The sequence below is a fragment of the Procambarus clarkii genome, chromosome 1 (genome assembly GCF_040958095.1).
Source record: "Procambarus clarkii isolate CNS0578487 chromosome 1, FALCON_Pclarkii_2.0, whole genome shotgun sequence".
Lineage (NCBI taxonomy): Eukaryota > Metazoa > Arthropoda > Malacostraca > Decapoda > Cambaridae > Procambarus > Procambarus clarkii.
This window is the reverse complement of record NC_091150.1, coordinates 44,597,955-44,624,913: the sequence shown is the minus strand read 5'-3', so window position 1 is coordinate 44,624,913 and position 26,959 is coordinate 44,597,955. Positions and strand designations below refer to the sequence as shown.

Sequence of the window (26,959 nt, the reverse complement as noted above, 5' to 3'; positions counted from 1 at the left end):
CACCAGAGACCCAAGGGCTGCCAGTTTTTTGTTTCAGCGCCTCAGTGTGGCGTTCCAGAGGGGAAATGCTTGCTGCGTCCTCGGTTCCTGTCGGGAAGAGGAGGAGCTCCAAGAGATCCATAACCTTTAAGCACTTTTTGTATCAACCAATGTATATCTTGTAACCATTAAATACATAAAGCAAAAAAATATATATATATGTATATATAATATGACAGAGTGTACATATAGGTACCTGTAGTTTTTAAAATTACATATTTCAATAATTTTGTCAGGGACCAGGAAGCATCTATATATATATATATATATATATATATATATATATATATATATATATATATATATATATATATATATATATATATATATATATATATATATATATATTATTAAATATGACCGAAAAAGTAAGATTAATAATTCTAACACGAATTTTCTCAATCTTTCGTACATTACGCTTCACTGTTGGAGGTAAATCAAAAATCACTTCTCCAAAATTCATTTTTATTTCTAGTCTGACGCGACACGGGCGCGTTTCGTAAAACTTATTACATTTTCAAAGACTTCACAAATACACAACTGATTAGAACGTATCTCTGATTTTATATCTACATTTGAGTGAGGTGGGAAGGGTGATGTGGCATTAACACAAGACAGAACAGGAGGGGATATTAATAGGGTATTAAAAGTATCAACACAAGACAGAACAGAAACAATGGGTATTGAATGGAAGTGTTTGTAGAAAGCCTATTGGTCCATATTTCTTGATGCTTCTATATTGGAGCGGAGTCTTGAGGTGGGTAGAATATAGTTGTGCAATAATTGGCTGTTGATTGCTGGTGTTGACTTCTTGATGTGTAGTGCCTCGCAAACGTCAAGCCGCCTGCTATCGCTGTATCTATCGATGATTTCTGTGTTGTTTACTAGGATTTCTCTGGCGATGGTTTGGTTATGGGAAGAGATTATATGTTCCTTAATGGAGCCCTGTTGCTTATGCATCGTTAAACGCCTAGAAAGAGATGTTGTTGTCTTGCCTATATACTGGGTTTTTTGGAGCTTACAGTCCCCAAGTGGGCATTTGAAGGCATAGACGACATTAGTCTCTTTTAAAGCGTTCTGTTTTGTGTCTGGAGAGTTTCTCATGAGTAGGCTGGCCGTTTTTCTGGTTTTATAGTAAATCGTCAGTTGTATCCTCTGATTTTTGTCTGTAGGGATAACGTTTCTATTAACAATATCTTTCAGGACCCTTTCCTCCGTTTTATGAGCTGTGGAAAAGAAGTTCCTGTAAAATAGTCTAATAGGGGGTATAGGTGTTGTGTTAGTTGTCTCTTCAGAGGTTGCATGGCTTTTCACTTTCCTTCTTATGATGTCTTCAATGAAACCATTGGAGAAGCCGTTATTGACTAGGACCTGCCTTACCCTACAGAGTTCTTCGTCGACTTGCTTCCATTCTGAGCTGTGGCTGAGAGCACGGTCGACGTATGCGTTAACAACACTTTTCTTGTACCTGTCAGGGCAGTCGCTGTTGGCATTTAGGCACATTCCTATGTTTGTTTCCTTAGTGTAGACTGCAGTGTGGAAACCTCCGCCCTTTTCCATGACCGTTACATCTAGAAAAGGCAGCTTCCCATCCTTTTCCGTCTCGTAAGTGAAACGCAGCACGGAACTCTGCTCAAATGCCTCCTTCAGCTTCTGCAGATGTCTGACATCAGGTACCTGTGTAAAAATGTCGTCAACATACCTGCAGTATATGGCCGGTTTCAAGTTCATGTCGACTAAGACTTTTTGCTCGATGGTACCCATGTAGAAGTTTGCAAACAGGACACCTAGGGGAGAACCTATGGCGACCCCATCTACTTGCTTATACATGTGCCCATCCGGGCTCAAGAAGGGTGCCTCTTTAGTACAAGCTTGGAGTAGTTTCCTCAGAATACTTTCTGGCATGTCAAGAGGAGTACAGGCTGGATCACGATACACTCTGTCGGCTATCATTCCGATTGTCTCGTCCACAGGTACGTTGGTAAACAGCGATTCTACGTCCAACGAGGCTTTTATCCCTGTGGCCCGTGTGCCCCGCAGTAAGTCCACAAATTCCTTTGGAGACTTCAGGCTGAAGGCGCAAGGAACATAAGGAGTCAGCAGGCCGTTGAGTCGCTTTGCCAGTCTGTACGTGGGTGTGGGTATCTGGCTAATGATTGGCCGAAGTGGGTTTCCAGGCTTGTGCGTCTTGACATTTCCATACGCATATCCAGGTTTATATTCCCCAATGATCTTTTGCAGGTGGAGTCCGGATTTCTTGGCGTTTACAGTTTCGATCAGTTTGTTGACCTTTGCTTTTAATTCGGCTGTAGTGTCCTTCGTTACCCTTTGGAACTTAGTTTTAAGGTAACGAAGGACACTACAGCCGAATTAAAAGCAAAGGTCAACAAACTGATCGAAACTGTAAACGCCAAGAAATCCGGACTCCACCTGCCAAAGATCATTGGGGAATATAAACCTGGATATGCGTATGGAAATGTCAAGACGCACAAGCCTGGAAACCCACTTCGGCCAATCATTAGCCAGATACCCACACCCACGTACAGACTGGCAAAGCGACTCAACGGCCTGCTGACTCCTTATGTTCCTTGCGCCTTCAGCCTGAAGTCTCCAAAGGAATTTGTGGACTTACTGCGGGGCACACGGGCCACAGGGATAAGAGCCTCGTTGGACGTAGAATCGCTGTTTACCAACGTACCTGTGGACGAGACAATCGGAATGATAGCCGACAGAGTGTATCGTGATCCAGCCTGTACTCCTCTTGACATGCCAGAAAGTATTCTGAGGAAACTACTCCAAGCTTGTACTAAAGAGGCACCCTTCTTGAGCCCGGATGGGCACATGTATAAGCTAGTAGATGGGGTCGCCATGGGTTCTCCCCTAGGTGTCCTGTTTGCAAACTTCTACATGGGTACCATCGAGCAAAAAGTCTTAGTCGACATGAACTTGAAACCGGCCATATACTGCAGGTATGTTGACGACATTTTTACACAGGTACCTGATGTCAGACATCTGCAGAAGCTGAAGGAGGCATTTGAGCAGAGTTCCGTGCTGCGTTTCACTTACGAGACGGAAAAGGATGGGAAGCTGCCTTTTCTAGATGTAACGGTCATGGAAAAGGGCGGAGGTTTCCACACTGCAGTCTACACTAAGGAAACAAACATAGGAATGTGCCTAAATGCCAACAGTGACTGCCCTGACAGGTACAAGAGGAGTGTTGTTAACGCATACGTCGACCGTGCTCTCAGCCACAGCTCAGAATGGAAGCAAGTCGACGAAGAACTCTGTAGGGTAAGGCAGGTCCTAGTCAATAACGGCTTCTCCAATGGTTTCATCGAAGACATCATAAGAAGGAAAGTGAAAAGCCATGCAACCTCTGAAGAGACAACTAACACAACACCTATACCCCCTATTAGACTATTTTACAGGAACTTCTTTTCCACAGCTCATAAAACGGAGGAAAGGGTCCTGAAAGATATTGTTAATAGAAACGTTATCCCTACAGACAAAAATCAGAGGATACAACTGACGATTTACTATAAAACCAGAAAAACGGCCAGCCTACTCATGAGAAACTCTCCAGACACAAAACAGAACGCTTTAAAAGAGACTAATGTCGTCTATGCCTTCAAATGCCCACTTGGGGACTGTAAGCTCCAAAAAACCCAGTATATAGGCAAGACAACAACATCTCTTTCTAGGCGTTTAACGATGCATAAGCAACAGGGCTCCATTAAGGAACATATAATCTCTTCCCATAACCAAACCATCGCCAGAGAAATCCTAGTAAACAACACAGAAATCATCGATAGATACAGCGATAGCAGGCGGCTTGACGTTTGCGAGGCACTACACATCAAGAAGTCAACACCAGCAATCAACAGCCAATTATTGCACAACTATATTCTACCCACCTCAAGACTCCGCTCCAATATAGAAGCATCAAGAAATATGGACCAATAGGCTTTCTACAAACACTTCTATTCAATACCCATTGTTTCTGTTCTGTCTTGTGTTGATACTTTTAATACTCTATTAATATCCCCTCCTGTTCTGTCTTGTGTTAATGCCACATCACCCTTCCCACCTCACTCAAATGTAGATATAAAATCAGAGATACGTTCTAATCAGTTGTGTATTTGTGAAGTCTTTGAAAATGTAATAAGTTTTACGAAACGCGCCCGTGTCGCGTCAGACTAGAAATAAAAATGAATTTTGGAGAAGTGATTTTTGATTTACCTCCAACAGTGAAGCGTAATGTACGAAAGATTGAGAAAATTCGTGTTAGAATTATTAATCTTACTTTTTCGGTCATATTTAATAATATATGTCTACAGGAAAGACTGCTACCAAAATATACTAATATATATATATATATAGAAGAGCAGTGTCGCTATCTACCCCTACCATCTACCCATTAAGATACTTGTCCATCACGAAACGAAATCAATCTCTCGCTCTCTCTTATCATTGTAAGTAAACATTAGCCAAGACCTTACCCTCAGTACATTTTATCAGCAAGCGTGCGTTCGTGCGTGTGTGTATGCCTTTGTAAATGCACGCTCCACATAGGGGTTACCATCAGGGGACTCATCCACTCATGAGAGACTGTGAGAGGATGGTCTCTCAAGATTCTCCCACAGCTGACTTGAATGGCTCATTGCAGTGCACAGTGCACCGATCTCGTGCACAAGCCCTATCTCTGTAACCCTGGATAGTAAACTGTCATGTTGGGTATCTCCAGGATGCCCACTTAACCAGGAATACGTTTATAATACGGAGACCGCCGTATGTCCAGGCAGGGAGTAGATACAGGGAAGTTAAGCATCCATGCCATAGTGCCATTGGGTACACAGTGGAGGTGCCATCGTGAGAGAGAGGACGCCAGCGAGGCGACAGATCTGACCTCTGGGGTCAGCCACAACTGGCACAATGGAGAATAACAACTGTGACGTAGTCGTGACGTGTTCATGACGTCACCTCTGCTACTGATCATGGAACGACCAATATGATTGGTTCCCGCTCTTTTGTTGCAATGTCATTGGTCAAATTGTAATCCCTTGTGTTGTGTCCCACGAGATGCCCTGCAGCCGCTGGCAAGGGTATTCACGTGAGGAAGTTCATAGCTAGTGGACGTGTCCTGTTCTGTCTATCGGCCAATAGACTGAATGTTTACCTACAATGATAAGAGAGAGCGAGAGATTGTATCTCAATGGGGAGATGGAAGGGGTAGATAGCACCTGGTAGGGGTAGATAGGGTCACCTCTCTTCTGGAAGAGTATGTACTTTGATCTGTAGACATGTTTACTTCTCAGCTCTTGTCCATTGCTTTTACCAGCAAACTCACTTGTTCTTACTTCGTCTGTTTTAAATTTTGAGAACATTGAACTAAGGACAAGCGCAGGAACTCGATACTTGCCTTGATTCATTTTACTGTGGCTAAAATAACTATATTTGAATTCTTCAGAAAATTGTAAAGTTAATAACGAAATTATGAGAGCAGTAAGAGGAAGGACAAGGAGCCCAAGCTCGGTAACTCCATTTTCTTTTCATACAACGTCTGAAATACGTTTTAAATTGGTTTTAAAGTCAGCAAAAATTGGGCAGATAGTAGTGAAATACAAGAGCAAACTAAGGCGGAGGACAGGAGCTAAACCTTCTGTCATATTCAACGGTTTTAATGATAAAAAAGCGGAAAATCAATAAATTCCATAAAAACCACGTTTATAGTATCGAAAATACGCCTATAAACATTAAGAGGAGGGCCCAAGAACTAATATCCGACACTGATAAATAAATCACACATTCCTAATTACTATATCTTCCGAAAATGGTTCCCCGCAGACCACAGTTCTACATTAAAAGGCGGACCCCTTCGCCAGGACTTATTTTTGGTCCAACCACCGACCTTACATCCACCATAAAACGGGATACCCCTTAGCCAGGACTTTTTCCCTGACAAAAAGTCCTCGCTAAGGGGTCTGACCATCTACTGTGGCAGCCTGCACCTACCTGTAGTGCTGGTGGTATCAGGGGTGGTGGCAGCCTGCACCTACCTGTAGTACTGGTGGTGTCAGGGGTGGTGGCAGCCTGCACCTACCTGTAGTGCTGGTGGTGTCAGGGGTGGTGGCAGCCTGCACCTACCTGTAGTACTGGTGGTGGCAGCCTGCACCTACCTGTAGTACTGGTGGTGGCAGCCTGCACCTACCTGTAGTACTGGTGGTGGCAGCCTGCACCTACCTGTAGTACTGGTGGTGGCAGCCTGCACCTACCTGTAGTACTGGTGGTGGCAGCCTGCACCTACCTGTAGTACTGGTGGTGGCAGCCTGCACCTACCTGTAGTACTGGTGGTGGCAGCCTGCACCTACCTGTAGTACTGGTGGTGGCAGCCTGCACCTACCTGTAGTACTGGTGGTGGCAGCCTGCACCTACCTGTAGTACTGGTGGTGGCAGCCTGCACCTACCTGTAGTACTGGTGGTGGCAGCCTGCACCTACCTGTAGTACTGGTGGTGGCAGCCTGCACCTACCTGTAGTACTGGTGGTATCAGGGGGTGGTGGCAGCCTGCACCTACCTGTAGTACTGGTGGTGTCAGGGGTGGTGGCAGCCTGCACCTACCTGTAGTACTGGTGGTGTCAGGGGTGGTGGCAGCCTGCACCTACCTGTAGTGCTGGTGGTGTCAGGGGTGGTGGCAGCCTGCACCTACCTGTAGTGCTGGTGGTGTCAGGGGTGGTGGCAGCCTGCACCTACCTGTAGTGCTGGTGGTATCAGGGGTAGTGGCAGCCTGCACCTACCTGTAGTACTGGTGGTGTCAGGGGTAGTGGCAGCCTGCACCTACCTGTAGTACTGGTGGTGGCAGCCTGCACCTACCTGTAGTGCTGGTGGTGTCAGGGGTGGTGGCAGCCTGCACCTACCTGTAGTGCTGGTGGTGTCAGGGGTGGTGGCAGCCTACACCTACCTGTAGTACTGGTGGTGTCAGGGGTGGTGGCAGCCTGCACCTACCTGAAGTACTGGTGGTGTCAGGGGTGGTGGCAGCCTGCACCTACCTGTAGTACTGGTGGTGTCAGGGGTGGTGGCAGCCTGCACCTACCTGTAGTACTGGTGGTGTCAGGGGTGGTGGCAGCCTGCACCTACCTGTAGTACTGGTGGTGTCAGGGGTGGTGGCAGCCTGCACCTACCTGTAGTACTGGTGGTGGCAGCCTGCACCTACCTGTAGTACTGGTGGTGGCAGCCTGCACCTACCTGAAGTACTGGTGGTGTCAGGGGTGGTGGCAGCCTGCACCTACCTGTAGTACTGGTGGTGTCAGGGGTAGTGGCAGCCTGCACCTACCTGTAGTGCTGGTGGTGTCAGGGGTGGTGGCAGCCTGCACCTACCTGAAGTACTGGTGGTGTCAGGGGTGGTGGCAGCCTGCACCTACCTGTAGTGCTGGTGGTGTCAGGGGTGGTGGCAGCCTGCACCAGTGCCCGCTCCTCCCTGTGCTGGAATATCAAAGGAAAAGCACGTAATGTTTTTGTTCCTTATAATCATATAATATATTAAAATTAGTTGCCATCAATGATGCCTCTGACGAAATTATGAGCTAAACTCATTGTAATTAGTTGATCTTAACTCTGCATGTATGTAATGTTACTAATTACTCGAGCTCCTTAATTAGTTGTGAATTACAAAATATTTACAACCTTGTTACCGTTTTTTTTTATTAGTCCAGAAAACTCTAAATATGATATCCTATATAGCTACTAATGTGTTATCTTTCAGTTGAGTAAATAGATTGTTGTGCAGGTTTCTGGCGCCTGTTAGTAGGCTGAGAGCCTTCCCATCCCAGGGTTGGTGGGTCCCATCCCAAGGCTGATGGGGTCCCATCATCCCAGGGCTGATGGGTCCCATCCCAGGGCTGATGGGTCCCATCCCAGGCCTGGTAAGTCCCACCCAAGGGCTGGTGGGTCCCATCCCAAGGCTGATAGGTCCCATCCCAGGGCTGGTGGGTCCCATCCCAGCTAGGGCTGGTGGGTCCCATCCCAGGGCCGATGGGTCCCATCCCAGGGCTGATGGGTCCCATCCCAGGGCTGATGGGTCCCATCCCAGGGCTGCTGGGTCCCATCCTAGGGCTGATGGGTCCCATCCCAGGGTTGGTGGGTCCCATCCCAGGCCTGATGGGTCCCATCCCAGCTAGGACAGGTGGGTCCCATCCCAGGGCTGATGGGTCCCATCCCAGGGCTGATGGGTCCCATCCTAGGGCTGATGGGTCCCATCCCAGGGTTGGTGGGTCCCATCCCAGGACTGGTGGGTCCCATCCCAGGCCGCCCGCTGGGGTGTCTGGGGGAGCACTGACCTGGTCGTCCTGGTGGTGGGCGCGGGGAGTCTGGCGGCGGCACCTGGCCACCGTCACCGCCACCATCACCGCCACCACCACCACCACCACACCCATCACCACTGCCGCCACTGCCATCGCCACTGGCGGCACGGCCACCTGCCATCCGCTGCCATCGCCGTCGTCGGCTGCCTCGCTAACACTGCCGCCGCCACGACTGCCCGGACCCGACGGCAGTCCTGCGGAGAGTTTTATAATGTCAACTGCGCGAGAGGAAGGTGTTGTCCTCATTGTACTCTGAGATGCGTATGTGTGTAGGCTGAGTGAGTATACAGACATGGGTTGGCTGTGTAAATATACACACGTACACACATAGGTAGGCTGTGTAAATATACACACGTACACACATAGGTAGGCTGTGTAAATATACACACGTACACACATGGGTAGGCTGAGTGAGTATAAACACATAGGTAGGCTGTGTAAATATACACACGTACACACATAGGTAGGCTGTGTAAATATACACACATACACATATAGGTAGGCTTTGTAAATATACACACATACACACATGGGTAGGCTGAGTGAGTATAAACACATAGGTAGGCTGTGTAAATATACACACATAGGTAGGCTGTGTAAATATACACACATATGTAGGCTGTGTAAATATACACACATATGTAGGCTGTGTAAATATACACACATAGGTAGGCTGTGTAAATATACACACATACATACATAGGTAGGCTGTGTAAATATACACACATGGGTAGGCTGTGTAAATATACACACATACATACATAGGTAGGCTGTGTAAATATACACACACATGGGTAGGCTGTGTAAATATACACACATACATACATAGGTAGGCTGTGTAAATATACACACATGGGTAGGCTGTGTAAATATACACACATAGGTAGGCTGTGTAAATATACAAACACACACATGGGTAGGCTGTGCAAATATACACACATACACACATGAGTACGCTGAGTAAAAATACACACATAATGTGTAGGCTGTACTAGAACATGTAAATGCATGGAAGTTATATATGTGTAGGCAGCAGGAACACACACACACACACACATACACACACACACACACACACACATACACACACACACACACACACACAAACACACACACACACACACACACACACACACACACACACACACACACACACACACACAAACACACGCTCTAGTCACAGATAAGCAAAAGATGAAAGCAGCACCCGTAGAGAGCGCAGACATGATCACGCGATACACAATACCCACGTCGTGAGTCAACAAGGGCACTACAGCTGGCATGGGAGGAACACATCGGGTGAGAACTACCCAAATAGGTCGTAGGAGATCATAAAGCACAGACTCAATGCCTACTATATACTGTCTATAATAAGGATGGGTGTTGTTGTTATGTTAATATGGTTGTTCATATGTTATGATGGTTGTTCAGGAGCACCAGGTCGTTATCCTCCAGGGGGGATGGGGGGGGGGGGGTCGTTACGCTCACCAGCCTCACAAAGGTCGTGCTGGTCCTGGTGACTGACCCTAGTCATTATACCTACACATGTACGTCATATCTACACATGTACGTCACACCTACACATGTACGTCATATCTACATGCACAATGACATTACAATAGTATAATGTGTAGGTGAGGTTAGGATAGTTAAGTATACATACTGCTGGGGAGTGTAGGTGAGAATAGTTAGAGACACTAACTACTGTGTACTTAACTAATAAAGAGCCGAGAGGCTCTGTTGGCTCTGTTAGAGCCGAGGCTCTGTTGGGTCTCAGGGTTTGTGGTCCCTAACTTGTTAGTGACCCCATACTACACTCAACCTACCGCTCCACCCTCAACCTCTCTACCCTCAACCTCTCCACCCTTAACCTCTCCACCCTTAACCTCTCCACCCTCAACCTCTCCACCCTCAACCTCTCCACCCACTACCTCTCCACCCTCAACCTCTCCACCCTCAACCTCTCCACCCACTACCTCTCCACCCTCAACCTCTCCACCCTCAACCTCTCCACCCTCAACCTCTCCACCCTCAACCTCTCCACCCTCAACCTCTCCACCCACTACCTCTCCACCCTCAACCTCTCCACCCTCAGCCTCTCCACCCACTACCTCTCCACCCTCAACCTCTCCACCCACTACCTCTCCACCCTCAACCTCTCCACCCTCAGCCTCTCCACCCACTACCTCTCCACCCTCAACCTCTCCACCCTCAACCTCTCCACCCACTACCTCTCAGTAGTGGGGATGGCTCCACACAGGGGAATTTTTTTTTCTGGGAGAAAATTCCCCTGTGCGGGCCAGGGTTTTTCAGGATTCCCCTGTGCGGGCCATTGTTTTCAGGATTCCCCTGTGCGGGCCATGGTTTCAGGATTCCCCTGTGCGGGCCAGGGGTTTTCAGGTGAATTTAGAAATTCATGTTTGTGAGCCAGGGTTTTTTCAGGCGAATTTGGACAGTCACAGATTTTAGAAGTAAGGATTTCTTATGAGAAAAATAATTTCCAAGACATAGAAGTTTGTTAGGGGCTTATGGAACAAATTCAAGTAACATATGTAGCTCTTTAGGGTTTCCAGGAGAACTCTACGGACATATTTTACATGTTTTCAACTTACAAAATCGTCTATGTAAGCCTTAGTTATTCATATAAATTTAGAAAATCACCTGTGCGGGCCAGGGTTTCGTACCTCACATCACCTCCCTCCCCCTTACCTCGCAATCTCTCGCGTCACCTTTATTTACTTTACGCCAGGCCAGCCATACCTCTTATCTTATCTTATCTTCTCCATAATATCTCGACCGTCCCTCCTCTCTCTCTCTCTCTCTCCTTTCATTCAGTTCAGTTCAACTATTTTCCAACATCGTATGTTTTCTCATTTTCATTAAGCAAGTCAGTTTTACACAAATAAATCATGTTAGTAAGCAAGTTCTAGCTCACGTTCCCCCACCTTAGTCCCCTGTCATATAATGAATACTATCATTCCAATCCCTCTAAAATTTAAAAATAATCATATTTCAAACGTAGTTCAATACAGTAATTTAGTTACCAAGCTCCAGCGCTTGTCCTCCGCCTTAGCTCTCTCTCGTATCTTCGTTAGTAACAGTCCAATTTCCCTGAAATTTTTTCCCTCTGTATTTCAGGCTCCGTAAATAAGATCAAAACAGTTATCAAGCTCCAGCGCTTGTCCCCCACCTTATTTCGTTTATACAAGATCGTTAGTAACAGTCCAATTTCCCTGAAATTTTTACCCTCTGTATTTCAGGCACCGTAAATAAGATCAAAACAGTTACCAAGCTCCAGTGCTTGTCCTCCGCCTTAGCTCTCTCTCGTATCTTCGTTAGTATCAGTCCAATTTCCCTGAAATTTTTACCCTCTGTATTTCGGGCACCGTAAATAAGATCAAAACAGTTACCAAGCTCCAGCGCTTGTCCTCCGCCTTAGCTCTCTCTCGTATCTTCGTTAGTATCAGTCCAATTTCCCTGAAATTTCTACCCTCTGTATTTCAGGCACCGTAAATAAGATCAAAACAGTTACCAAGCTCCAGCGCTTGTCCTCCGCCTTAGTTCTCTTTCGTATCTTTTTAAATAAACCATCAATTTCCCTTAAATTTTTACCCTCTGTATTTCAGACACCGTAAATAAAATCAAGTCAGTTATCGAGCTCCAGCTCTCGTCCCCGCCTTAATTCTCTTTCGTATCTTTGTAAATAACCCATCAATTTCCCTAAAATTAAAAGCAGACATACTTCAAAGTTAGTAAATAAGATCAAGTCAGTTACTGAGCTCCAGCTCTCGTCCCCCACCCTCTTCCACCCTCAAGTCTTTGTAAATAAACCATCAATTTCCCCGAAATTTTTACCCTCTGTATTTCAGACATAGTAAATATGATGAAAACAATTATAAAACTCTAGCTCTTGTCCTCTGTCCAAGTTCACTCCTGTAAATTCATTACTATCAATCCAAATCCCCCTGAGATTTAAACACCCAACTACATTTTCAGACATAGTAAATAAAAACCAGTTCAGTTATCAAGTTTCAACTCTTGTGCCCCAGCTTAGTTCATTTGTGCAAGTTCTTTATTTTCCAACTAAATCACCCTGAGATTTAAGATCACCTTATTTTCTAACATAGTAAAATTAATCTGGACATTAGCCTTAGATCATCAGACATAAATATATTCGATCAAGTCCGTCTCCAGCTTATCTCTTATCCGAGTATACACATAACCCCAACCTGTTTAATTATCTTTCACCCCCTCCCACCTTCCTCCATCTCATCCAAGTCTCATAAATTTAAATGTAGCTGTTAATTTGCGTTCTTTCCCCGTTCATAGCATATTCTCTGTAAGTTCGGATCTGTACTTAGTCTTACATATTCTCTACTTCTTTCCCATTTTATACAAGACTTAAACAACTATTACCGTCTCCTCTATCTTATTTAAACATGAGTCATATGTAAATATACCCGACTCTTTCCATCCATTACAAGTCCTAGCTTGTTCACCGCCCAACTCACTACGCTATTTCTACTCTACATGTTATAGCATGTTTTCCGCTCATCTTGGTACCAACCCTTACAATCTCTCTCTCTCTCATTCCTTTACATGTCTCAGCATGTTCGCCTCGCATCTTACTACGCTGTCTACTTTACATGTTGTAGCGTGTATTACTGTGTCCCATATCTTATTTAAACATGAGTCATATGTAAATATACCCGACTCCTTCCATCCATTACAAGTCCTAGCTTGTTCACCGCCCAACTCACTACACTGTCTACTTTACATGTTGTAGCATGTTTTCCGCACATCTTGATACCATCCCTTACAATCTCTCAATCCTTTACACATCCCAACTTTCAACCCTTTCTTACAATTTTCCTCCATCCCTCCGCTACATGTTCTTACCCGTTCATTACAGTCCACTACATATTCTCTAATCATCTCTGTACTAATTCTCAAAACTAGTTGTTTCTGTCATTTTAGTAAGTAAGTAGATCATCGTTACTAACAACAACAACAACAACAACAGTAACATTACTAATTCACAGTAAGTTACTACTGAGCATTTAGCAGTTATCCATTTTTTCAAATAAGGTCAATATAAATCATTCTAAGACATCTTCGTACAATTAAAGATACTTGCCTGTGCACTAAGTCATTACTTACAGTAGCATCTTAAGGCATTGTTTTCGTAACTCAGTTTTATTAAACATACACCTTCATTAGTCAAAGGAAAACTTTTCAAGTCATTGTATTCAATATTTCCGTTAAACTTACTACATCATGTCATTATTCGGTTTCATAATTAAGTACTTGTTTCAGTCCTCCAATGTAATAAGCAAATTATTCTATTAAGGATAAAGAAATCTTATTTAGAAGAGACATTAAGTTTATTACAACATTTAACGCATACAGTTATTCTTAGTAGTTATACAGGTATTCAAGAAATCATAAGTGTTCTTAGTAGTTTTACAAGTGTTCAAGAAAATCATATACAAGTGTTCTTAGTAGTTATACAAGTGTTCAAGAAAATCATATACAAGTGTTCTTAGTAGTTATACAAGTGTTCAAGAAATCATAAACACTATAGTCTTATATAGAAATAAACATTTGAATTTATAAAAGAATTATAAGTAAAACATGTATTTGATTTCACACAATGAAACTCACTATCCAGCAAGTTAAAAAATCCATCACATGCACAGCATCCCCCTTCCCCTTCTCCAAAATAGATTAGTTTTTGTCCCTTAAATTCCTTTAAAACATAGAAAGCATCGCTATAAACATTATCATCACAAATCAATTCAGGCCAGGACATTAGAAGTACTTCTCTGTCATTACAATAAGTCCTAACTGCTTCTACAGCATCCATTTGTTCAACCTCCATCCACTTACTCTCACCCATATTCGAGTAATTATCTGTAGCTCGTACCACATTAGTATGTCTTATCCTAATAAGATTTTCAATAAAAGCCATACCAGAGAAAACACCAAGTACAGGATCCTGTCCTATAAATCTCATCACTGCCTCTATTTCTATCTTTTGGGGGGTATGATATCCTATTTCTGGTCTCATCTTTATTAAATTTAACGGAAAAGATGGAAAGCTCTCCTCCATATGATCAATTAAACTCCAATGTTCATCTTCTTCTGTTTTAGGGTGAATAATACTAAGCTCTTTCACAGTCTTACTATTTACCTGCTGTTGCAGTTCATCCTGGCTCATTATAGTATACACTTCTCGTTCTTCAGAACTCAACTTATTAATAAACCAGTTTGCAGCATTTGGAGAACCAATTTCATCCACAAATTTTCTTATAAAAAATTTATCCTTTAAGTTACATCCTATAGGCACTTCTTCAAATTCTGGAAATATGTATTTAAAACGGGGTTTAGGTCTAAAAGTGCAAATTATTTTATCGCCTTTAAATAACAAAGAAATTTTCTTCATCTCAGCCTTACTAGGAATTTTCGTCAGCAACACCACTTGACAATTCTCATGTTTCTTGAGTACATCTGTAACACTCTCTTTTAAGCTAAATAAGACTATGTCACATTTTATCATTGGAAGTTCTTCTTTCAACTTTATAAAATCACGACCAATCAGTATCATTAAAACATTTTCACTTTTGCTAATAAACTTTGCTAGAGCTGGAACAATGTTCTCATGCGTACATTTATCAGTATGTGTCATCACTTTATAAGTCTGTTTTTCCGCCTGGGGCATATTCTTCCACAAAACAGTCGAAGCTGGACTTTGCCATATAGTTTCTGACACAAGATCAGGCATGCTTCCAAACCCTGGTAGACTCTTCACATCCATCACATGGGGTAGATCTTTAAACAAAGAAAAAAATACAATATTTAACACAGGGACTATTAAATAATCATAATATTTCAAAACTAAAAGATATTCAATAATAAGCAAAATTATATCACAACAAATATAACGAGTACTGTAAGTACATCATACAATAATCACTTACTGTATACAGCAGCCATCGATCCGAGTATGTCTTGTCACTGCTGGACCGAGATGGGGAGTTTATGGCAAGATATATCCCGACCTAGCTTATCACATCGGAGATTGTTACGCTCCGCCCCTCTCTCTTAGCTGTAGTTTCCAAATTAGTTATATGTATTATTTTAGATCTACTAGTTTTAACTATGACATTCTCTTCCGTTTATTAGATCCATCCTCTACTTGTTTCTTCTCTCTCCCAGTCCCCGTAACATCTTCTCCAAGAGGTATACGAACCATTAATAATTCTTTTTTATTATTCTTTAAAACATAAGCTAAATGGGCTAGTCCTGGAAAATAGTGTGTCTCCCATTCTTCTTGTTCTTCTTTACTCCATCCTATTCCGTCATTAAACCCAATACCATATGGAATAATTATACGCTGGATTAAATTATTATTTCTTGCTTGACAACAAATTTGTCTTATTGCAGATTTAAAACTCCAGCGTTTAATAATATCTTTCTGTAATCCTAGATCTTCATTAGAGCTACTGTATTGAAGTCCTATAATATGAGGTTTTATTTCTGGTTCTGGAGATAAAGCAAGTACTATACCACCAGGAGTTATATTATTCTGTACCACTTCACACTCGGAAACTTTACTGTAAGGATATTTTTCCCATAACAGTTGTGCAAATCCACCAGATAAATTATGAGAATCGTAGACAAGACAGTCTCCAGGTTTTAGAATTTCATCACTAGTAAAATCAGCATCTATAATACACTTATTCAAACGCTTAAGCTTCACTTGCATGTACATAGAACAATCCATCTTGAAGTAAGACAGAAAAAGTTTCGTACCTCTTCCTATATACTCAGAAAAGTAGAGTTGACATTTAGACATTAAAAAAGGGAGAAAATAAACACACGAGTTTCTATTTTGTTATTTAACGTGTAAAAATGTACAATGTATTTAATTTGTAAAAATGTACAAAGTATAAATTATTTACAGACATTATTATTCCCAATCCATCTTCTCTTCTAAATTTGTAAAACTACTACTAACACACATTGTAACATTAGTATCAACAGACGTAGTAACATTAACAGGTGTTGAATTAATTGTATCAGACAACTTAGTGTTGATAGAAGGTGAACTAGCATCAGCGGTAGCAGGCGTAGCATCATCTTCAGGTGTCCTAGCAGCATCAGTAGCATTAGTTGTGGATCCATTTTGAAGAACAGCAATGTATGGAATCTTATTTTCAAAGATGCCGTGGGTGGATGACTGAGGAGGAACGATGTTTTCAGGACGTACTATGAAGAGTACAATACCTCGTTTTCGTAGTTTTTGTCCTATTTTCTCAAGTATAGGCAAATATTTACTTTCCCATACTGCGCAGTTGTCCAAATAACTTGACATGCCAAACCCATATGGAATAATAATTCTCTTAACACATCTTTTAAGAATGAAAACAAGGGCTTCCTTCAGAGCATTTTCAAACCAGCGCCATCTCTGATATTCTGTATCTTTTTCAAGTCCATCGTAAAAATGTTCATCTAAACTTCGTACTTCACACGGAGGATTTTCATATGCTGGTAAAGTTGCAGGTCTACTAGCAAACTGAGTCACTAAACCAATAATAAGGGGTAGATGGGGATCTTCATCCATCCTGTTGTTAAATTCAGGTGGTTCTCCAATATGTATACTACCAGGGTTACTGCGATAAGATACAACAGCCCTGTTTTTGTAAGGAAAGTTTTCACGATGTAATCTCGCATATGGGTAACGATCCCACAATCCTTGCACAATTTTACACATTTGTACACTCGTAGCATCAAGATCGTACAATAAACAGTCGTGATTATTGTAGACGGGCAGGGAGGCAAAGTCTCCAATAATAGTCTTGATCTCCATAGCCTTGAATATCCAAGCTTGAAGTAGATTCTGTCATCCAAGAAGAGGAGGACACCGTAAGAGATCACTCCGGGGAAGCATATATACATCTTTAGGCTGCGCGTAGAAACACTGCGCACACAAAAGGTTGCCAAGTGTTACTTGCTCTTCCTCTGCATAATCTCCTCGTTAAACAGTAATTTAACTTCCACTCCGTAGGGTTTTAACTGTTTATACATATCTTCAATAACAGGAAGATAAGTATTTTCCCAAACTTTATCTCTTCGAACACATGTAATCCCAATTCCTGTTGGTATTATAACTCTCATAATTTGAGGAGAGCCCTTGATAAAGTTAAATAAATCTTTCATACCATTCTTGAAGTAGACGAGACGATTAATGGATGTATCTTCGTTTAATCCAGAGAGCATGTTTCTGTCTTTTGAGTTTTCTATAATTCCCTGAGCAATGTTATTACTTTCTATAGGTAATCCAATACCGTATTGTGTGGCTATAGCAACAATATACGGAAGATTTTCTCCTTTAGAGATATGAATTGTTCCTGGTACTGGACGATCTTCAGGGATACATCTCTTAAGACTGTACAAGGGTCGGCGAACATTATAAGCGTCAGCATGAGAATATTTCTTGGCTAAGTCTAGGGCCATTCCTCGGGGAACACAGGATATACAGTTCACTCCGTACACAATACAGGTTTCATTATTACAAAATGAATTGTCGGTTAAATAACCCTGACAAGTTGTCAGAACAGTATCCATGGTGAATTTTCTTCCTCGTAAGGTAGTAGATACGATCCAGATAGTCGTAATAATATCCCTAATGTGAGGTCCGCGCTCTTATATTGGGGGAAATGTAAAAGTTACCACTTATTTGAATATATTAATAAGGATTTTTGTTACCTTAGAGTGATATTATATATTACATTATAACTAATAGTATATTTCATTTTAGGATATAGATGCTTTAAGCATATATTTTAATTAGATTAAATAAGAATTTACTACTAAATTATATATAGATATCTATCATTATGTACGGCAGCTACGAATAAAGACGTAACAGTATACTTTTAGCGAGATTGCCAAAGTGATGTATTTTTCTAATAAGTCTAATAAATAATGAAAGTAGTTTACTAAGTATTTATATAAGAGCTTTATTTAATTATGAAACTTTAAGGATTTTTTAATAGAGAAGTATTTAGAGGAAATTACTGTCTATTATAAATGGGGAAACTGTTAAATATGTAGCGATGTACGATACTTATTTTAGGGATATATATACTTGCTTATCCTACTCTAATAGTTAGTGCTGCCCTCACACGATGGATCCTTTGTGTGCCAGGAAGTTTTACAGTATAGAAAGCCTTAAATGTGCAGGAGTTAGACTACAAACATTTGTGAATTGGCCCATTAAGTGGTTAAACCCTATTGACTTAGTTGAAGATGGGTTCTATTACCTTCGCAATAGTGATTACTGTTTGTGTGCATTTTGTTATTGTATAGTAGGTGCATGGATTGTTGGTGATACCCCCAGAAGACGTCATAAGATGATTAATCAAGACTGTGCCTTTATTAGAGGCAAGAGGAGTGACAATGTTTCTTTAGAGGTGTCTGAGATAGCTTTCAAATATGGACTGGAATTTGTTTCCCATAAAATAGAACTAGGAAATAAGAAAATAAGTGATAGTAGTAAGTATATATTCTTATGATGTATTCTTATACCAGTCTTATATACTCTGTACAAAACTTGATTGCTTAAATAGATACTTCTTATTCTTCTAAAGAATAATTTACGTAACTACGTTATATTTTTTAGGTGGTGCTCCTCCTAAGGAAGATCTGGGATTGATCAAATTTAGGAAATCGCTGAATCCAGGATTGGTAACTTATAAATCTCGCCTAGAGACATTTGATATGACATGGCCTGGAAGCGTCAAGCAAACTTCTCATGAGCTGGCAGAAGCTGGTTTTTTTTACTGTGGTATGAAGTGTTTTAACTATTTTAAACTTAATAGAGTTATAAGTAAAGAAATAATGAATATTAGTTAAAAGATAGTAACGAGATAATGCTGGATTGTTTTATGGTTTTCAGGTATAAGTGACCACGTCTGCTGCTATCACTGCGCCTGTGGAATACGAAATTGGAGACCAGAAGATGATCCTTGGACGTTACATGCGAGATGTAGTCCAGAATGTGCTTACATTATTCTTGCAAGGGGCAAGGAATTTGTTAAGAATGCTAGATTGACAATACCATTACCTATAAAACCTATAGACAATGATTTAATTAATATCTTAATGGAGGGTATGGATAAGTTCAAACATCTGATTCATAAAAAATTAATACCTGTGGAGAGTATAAGATATGCTTTAAGTGAGTATCTTAAGGAATCCAGAGATTTGTTACCTTTTATTATACAAAGTAGATGTCTAGAAATTGTGTTGAGGTATATGCAAGAGGGAACAGATATTTATTTACGGGTACGGGACTTAATTTATGAAGCAGTTGATGATAAAGAGGAACAAGAAGCTACGCTTGAAGATCTGGGACTGAAAACTTTACCGGAGACTTGTACTAACACTGTTGAAAACAAGGACTGTACAGATCAATCTTGGGAAGAAGATATTTTATGCAGAGTTTGTATGGATAAAAATATAAATATTGTAATACTACCATGTAAACATATGGTGACATGCAGTGGTTGTCTTTTAGCTCTGAAATGCTGTCCAATTTGTAGAGGAAATATTTTATATATAATAAATCCAATTGCTTCTTGAACACTTATGATTTCTTGAACACTTGTATAACTACTAAGAATAACTGTATATGATTGCTTCTTGAACACTTATGATTTCTTGAATACCTGTATAACTACAAAGAATAACTGTATGCGTTAAATGTTGTAATAAACTTAATGTCTCTTCTAAATAAGATTTCTTTATCCTTAATAGAATAATTTGCTTATTACATTGGAGGACTGAAACAAGTACTTAATTATGAAACCGAATAATGACATGATGTAGTAAGTTTAACGGAAATATTGAATACAATGACTTGAAAAGTTTTCCTTTGACTAATGAAGGTGTATGTTTAATAAAACTGAGTTACGAAAACAATGCCTTAAGATGCTACTGTAAGTAATGACTTAGTGCACAGGCAAGTATCTTTAATTGTACGAAGATGTCTTAGAATGATTTATATTGACCTTATTTGAAAAAATGGATAACTGCTAAATGCTCAGTAGTAACTTACTGTGAATTAGTAATGTTACTGTTGTTGTTGTTGTTGTTGTTAGTAACGATGATCTACTTACTTACTAAAATGACAGAAACAACTAGTTTTGAGAATTAGTACAGAGATGATTAGAGAATATGTAGTGGACTGTAATGAACGGGTAAGAACATGTAGCGGAGGGATGGAGGAAAATTGTAAGAAAGGGTTGAAAGTTGGGATGTGTAAAGGATTGAGAGATTGTAAGGGATGGTATCAAGATGTGCGGAAAACATGCTACAACATGTAAAGTAGACAGTGTAGTGAGTTGGGCGGTGAACAAGCTAGGACTTGTAATGGATGGAAGGAGTCGGGTATATTTACATATGACTCATGTTTAAATAAGATATGGGACACAGTAATACACGCTACAACATGTAAAGTAGACAGCGTAGTAAGATGCGAGGCGAACACGCTGAGACATGTAAAGGAAAGAGAGAGAGAGATTGTAAGGGTTGGTACCAAGATGAGCGGAAAACATGCTATAACATGTAGAGTAGAAATAGCGTAGTGAGTTGGGCGGTGAACAAGCTAGGACTTGTAATGGATGGAAAGAGTCGGGTATATTTACATATGACTCATGTTTAAATAAGATAGAGGAGACGGTAATAGTTGTTTAAGTCTTGTATAAAATGGGAAAGAACTAGAGAATATGTAAGACTAAGTACAGATCCGAACTTACAGAGAATATGCTATGAACGGGGAAAGAACGCAAATTAACAGCTACATTTAAATTTATGAGACTTGGATGAGACGGAGGAAGGTGGGAGGGGGTGAAAGATAATTAAACAGGTTGGGGTTATGTGTATACTCGGATAAGAGATAAGCTGGAGACGGACTTGATCGAATATATTTATGTCTGATGATCTAAGGCTAATGTCCAGATTAATTTTACTATGTTAGAAAATAAGGTGATCTTAAATCTCAGGGTGATTTAGTTGGAAAATAAAGAACTTGCACAAATGAACTAAGCTGGGGCACAAGAGTTGAAACTTGATAACTGAACTGGTTTTTATTTACTATGTCTGAAAATGTAGTTGGGTGTTTAAATCTCAGGGGGATTTGGATTGATAGTAATGAATTTACAGGAGTGAACTTGGACAGAGGACAAGAGCTAGAGTTTTATAATTGTTTTCATCATATTTACTATGTCTGAAATACAGAGGGTAAAAATTTCGGGGAAATTGATGGTTTATTTACAAAGACTTGAGGGTGGAAGAGGGTGGGGGACGAGAGCTGGAGCTCAGTAACTGACTTGATCTTATTTACTAACTTTGAAGTATGTCTGCTTTTAATTTTAGGGAAATTGATGGGTTATTTACAAAGATACGAAAGAGAATTAAGGCGGGGACGAGAGCTGGAGCTCGATAACTGACTTGATTTTATTTACGATGTCTGAAATACAGAGGGTAAAAATTTAAGGGAAATTGATGGTTTATTTAAAAAGATACGAAAGAGAACTAAGGCGGAGGACAAGCGCTGGAGCTTGGTAACTGTTTTGATCTTATTTACGGTGCCTGAAATACAGAGGGTAGAAATTTCAGGGAAATTGGACTGATACTAACGAAGATACGAGAGAGAGCTAAGGCGGAGGACAAGCGCTGGAGCTTGGTAACTGTTTTGATCTTATTTACGGTGCCCGAAATACAGAGGGTAAAAATTTCAGGGAAATTGGACTGATACTAACGAAGATACGAGAGAGAGCTAAGGCGGAGGACAAGCACTGGAGCTTGGTAACTGTTTTGATCTTATTTACAGTGCCTGAAATACAGAGGGTAAAAATTTCAGGGAAATTGGACTGTTACTAACGATCTTGTATAAACGAAATAAGGTGGGGGACAAGCGCTGGAGCTTGATAACTGTTTTGATCTTATTTACGAAGCCTGAAATACAGAGGGTAAAAATTTCAGGGAAATTGGACTGTTACTAACGAAGATACGAGAGAGAGCTAAGGCGGAGGACAAGCGCTGGAGCTTGGTAACTAAATTACTGTATTGAACTACGTTTGAAATATGATTATTTTTAAATTTTAGAGGGATTGGAATGATAGTATTCATTATATGACAGGGGACTAAGGTGGGGGAACGTGAGCTAGAACTTGCTTACTAACATGATTTATTTGTGTAAAACTGACTTGCTTAATGAAAAGGAGAAAACATACGATGTTGGAAAATAGTTGAACTGAACTGAATGAAAGGAGAGAGAGAGAGAGAGAGGAGGGACGGTCGAGATATTATGGAGAAGATAAGATAAGATAAGAGGTCTGGCTGGCCTGGCGTAAGGTAAATAAAGGTGACGCGAGAGATTGCGAGGTAAGGGGGAGGGAGGTGATGTGAGGTACGAAACCCTGGCCCGCACAGGTGATTTTCTAAATTTATATGAATAACTAAGGCTTACATAGACGATTTTGTAAGTTGAAAACATGTAAAATATGTCCGTAGAGTTCTCCTGGAAACCCTAAAGAGCTACATATGTTACTTGAATTTGTAATTTGTTCCATAAGCCCCTAACAAACTTCTATGTCTTGGAAATTATTTTTTCTCATAAGAAATCCTTACTTCTAAAATCTGTGACTGTCCAAATTCGCCTGAAAAAACCCTGGCTCACAAACATGAATTTCTAAATTCACCTGAAAACCCCTGGCCCGCACAGGGGAATCCTGAAACCATGGCCCGCACAGGGGAATCCTGAAAACAATGGCCCGCACAGGGGAATCCTGAAAAACCCTGGCCCGCACAGGGGAATTTTCTCCCAGAAAAAAAAATTCCCCTGTGTGGAGCCATCCCTACTACTCCTCTCCACCCTCAACCTCTCCACCCTCAACCTCTCCACCCACTACCTCTCCACCCTCAACCTCTCTACCCTCAACCTCTCCACCCTCAACCTCTCCACCCTCAACCTCTCCACCCACTACCTCTCCACCCTCAACCTCTCCACCCTCAACCTCTCCACCCACTACCTCTCCACCCTCAACCTCTCCACCCTCAACCTCTCCACCCTCAACCTCTCCACCCTCAACCTCTCCACCCTCAACCTCTCCACCCTCAACCTCTCCACCCACTACCTCTCCACCCTCTACCTCTCCACCCTCAACCTCTCCACCCTCAACCTCTCCACCCTCAACCTCTCCACCCACTACCTCTCCACCCTCAACCTCTCCACCCTCAACCTCTCCACCCTCAACCTCTCCACCCTCAACCTCTCCACCCTCAACCTCTCCACCCTTAACCTCTCCACCCTCAACCTCTCCACCCTCAACCTCTCCACCCGCTACCTCTCCACCCTCAACCTCTCCACCCTCAACCTCTCCACCCTCAACCTCTCCACCCTCAACCTCTCCACCCTCAACCTCTCCACCCTCAACCTCTCCACCCTCAACCTCTCCACCCTCAACCTCTCCACCCTCAACCTCTCCACCCACTACCTCTCCACCCTCAACCTCTCCACCCTCAACCTCTCCACCCTCAACCTCTCCACCCTCAACCTCTCCACCCACTACCTCTCCACCCTCAACCTCTCCACCCTTAACCTCTCCACCCTCAACCTCTCCACCCTCAACCTCTCCACCCTCAACCTCTCCACCCTCAACCTCTCCACCCTCAACCTCTCCACCCTCAACCTCTCCACCCTCAACCTCTCCACCCTCAACCTCTCCACCCTCAACCTCTCCACCCTCAACCTCTCCACCCTCAACCTCTCCACCCTCAACCTCTCCACCCTCAACCTCTCCACCCTCAACCTCTCCACCCTCAACCTCTCCACCCTCAACCTCTCCACCCTCAACCTCTCCACCCTCAACCTCTCCACCCACTACCTCTCCACCCTCAACCTCTCCACCCTCAACCTCTCCACCCTCAACCTCTCCACCCTCAACCTCTCCACCCTCAACCTCTCCACCCTCAACCTCTCCACCCTCAACCTCTCCACCCTCAACCTCTCCACCCGCTACCTCTCCACCCTCAACCTCTCCACCCGCTACCTCTCCACCCTCAACCTCTCCACCCTCAACCTCTCCACCCTCAACCTCTCCACCCTCAACCTCTCCACCCTCAACCTCTCCACCCTCAACCTCTCCACCCACTACCTCTCCACCCTCAACCTCTCCACCCTTAACCTCTCCACCCTCAACCTCTCCACCCTCAACCTCTCCACCCTCAACCTCTCCACCCTTAACCTCTCCACCCGCTACCTCTCCACCCTCAACCTCTCCACCCTCAACCTCTCCACCCTCAACCTCTCCACCCTCAACCTCTCCACCCTCAACCTATCCACCCTCAACCTCTCCACCCTCAACCTCTCCACCCTCAACCTCTCCACCCTCAACCTCTCCACCCACTACCTCTCCACCCTCAACCTCTCCACCCTCAACCTCTCCACCCTCAACCTCTCCACCCTCAACCTCTCCACCCTCAACCTCTCCACCCTCAACCTCTCCACCCACTACCTCTCCACCCTCAACCTCTCCACCCTTAACCTCTCCACCCTCAACCTCTCCACCCTCAACCTCTCCACCCTTAACCTCTCCACCCGCTACCTCTCCACCCTCAACCTCTCCACCCTCAACCTCTCCACCCTCAACCTCTCCACCCTCAACCTCTCCACCCTCAACCTATCCACCCTCAACCTCTCCACCCTCAACCTATCCACCCTCAACCTCTCCACCCTCAACCTCTCCACCCTCAACCTCTCCACCCTCAACCTATCCACCCTCAACCTCTCCACCCTCAACCTCTCCACCCTCAACCTCTCCACCCTCAACCTATCCACCCTCAACCTCTCCACCCTCAACCTATCCACCCTCAACCTCTCCACCCGCTACCTCTCCACCCCGTGTGCTATAATCCCTTACACTTGCAAAATAATATGTTTTATACTCTTCTTAAACCCCGAACTTTATTTTTTAATGAATTAATGCTTTAACTTTTAGCTTATTAAACCCTTAAACCAAGACGGGATTTTTAAACTCCTCCGACACGTAAATATTGAATACTCGCGAACATTCGTCTCTTTAATATATGTTAATTAAACTGTTAAGCTAAGAACTTAAGATAACTATGGCCTTAAACCAGTATCGAAGAACGACCACACACTACGGAAGGCCATTAACAACTTTAGCCCCACAAGCAACTTTAGATGACTAGCAATTTGAGGTCACTAACAAGTTTGGGCCACAACGTCTGAGACCCAGTATGACCCAGTGCCCTAGGGTCTAACAACTTGGGGACACAACAACAGGGGTCCGGTACTAACAACAGGGAGGGGGGGGGGGTGGTGTCCCGGTACTAACAACAGGGAGGGGGGGGGGGGATGTCCCGGTACTAACAACAGGTGGGGGGGGGAACGGGGAGTCCCGGTACTCACTAATGACCGTCTGAGCGTTGTCGTTGAGGGTGAAGGCGCTGAGGACGACCGGAGGACTGAGGCCCTGGTCGTTGCTGGCCCTCAACACCACTGCGAACTCCCGCCCCGCCTGGAGGCCCGCCACGCTGTAGGGGAGACCACGTCAGGGGCGCTGTCAGACGGCGCTCAAGGGGGCACTCAAGGGGGCGCTCAAGGGGGCGCGTAGTTATGGCAGGGACAGCTCAAATGTTGCAGTGAATTAATATGTAATTAAACGTGAATGAATACATGGATCAACTCACATGAACAACGGCGAGGAAGCTGTGTAGTTTGTGACCAGGTGTTTGTTGAGTTGTGGCCCGCTGCTGCTGCTGCTGCTGCTGCTGCTGTTGCTAGAGTCTGGCTTCTGCTGTTGACATACATATATATGTAATATATATATGTATGGTCTGACACTCTCACATTATTCATCACGTGTTAATTTCTTCATAATTATATATATATATATATATATATATATATATATATATATATATATATATATATATATATATATATATGTCGTACCTAGTAGCCAGAACTCACTTATCAGCCTACTATGCAATGCTCAATTTGACTAATAAGCCAAGTTTTCATGAATTAATTGTTTTTCGACTACCCAACCTACCTAACCTAACCTAACCTAACATTTTCGGCTACCTAACCTAACCTAACCTATAAAGATAGGTTAGGTTAGGTTAGGTAGGGTTGGTTAGGTTTGGTCATATATCTACGTTAATATAAACTCCAATAAAAAAAAATTGACCTCATACATAATGAAATGAGTAGATTTATCATTTCATAAGAACAAAATTAGAGAAAATATATTAATTCAGAAAAACTTGGCTTATTAGGCAAATCGGGCCTTGCATAGTAGGCTGACAAGTGCGTTCTGGCTATTAGGTACGACATATATATATATATATATATATATATATATATATATATATATATATATATATATATATATATATATAATTATGAAGAAATTAACACGTGATGAATAATGTGAGAGTGTCAGACCACGAAGGAAGAAATTAAAA

At 42.5% G+C, this 26,959-nt stretch overlaps 1 protein-coding gene across 1 annotated transcript in view; it reads right to left on the bottom strand.

Moving 5' to 3' along the window:
• Nucleotides 1–26,959, bottom strand: part of LOC123745457 (hemicentin-2) — a 209,460-nt gene that overhangs the window by 14,514 nt on the left and 167,987 nt on the right. The window contains exons 10-13 of the mRNA XM_069302653.1: nucleotides 26,180–26,286; nucleotides 25,899–26,023; nucleotides 8,372–8,589; nucleotides 7,457–7,517 (exon numbers count right to left, since the gene is read on the bottom strand). Of these exons, the coding sequence (XP_069158754.1) occupies nucleotides 7,457–7,517; nucleotides 8,372–8,589; nucleotides 25,899–26,023; nucleotides 26,180–26,286 (511 nt within the window). The remainder of the gene's footprint in view (nucleotides 1–7,456; nucleotides 7,518–8,371; nucleotides 8,590–25,898; nucleotides 26,024–26,179; nucleotides 26,287–26,959) is intronic.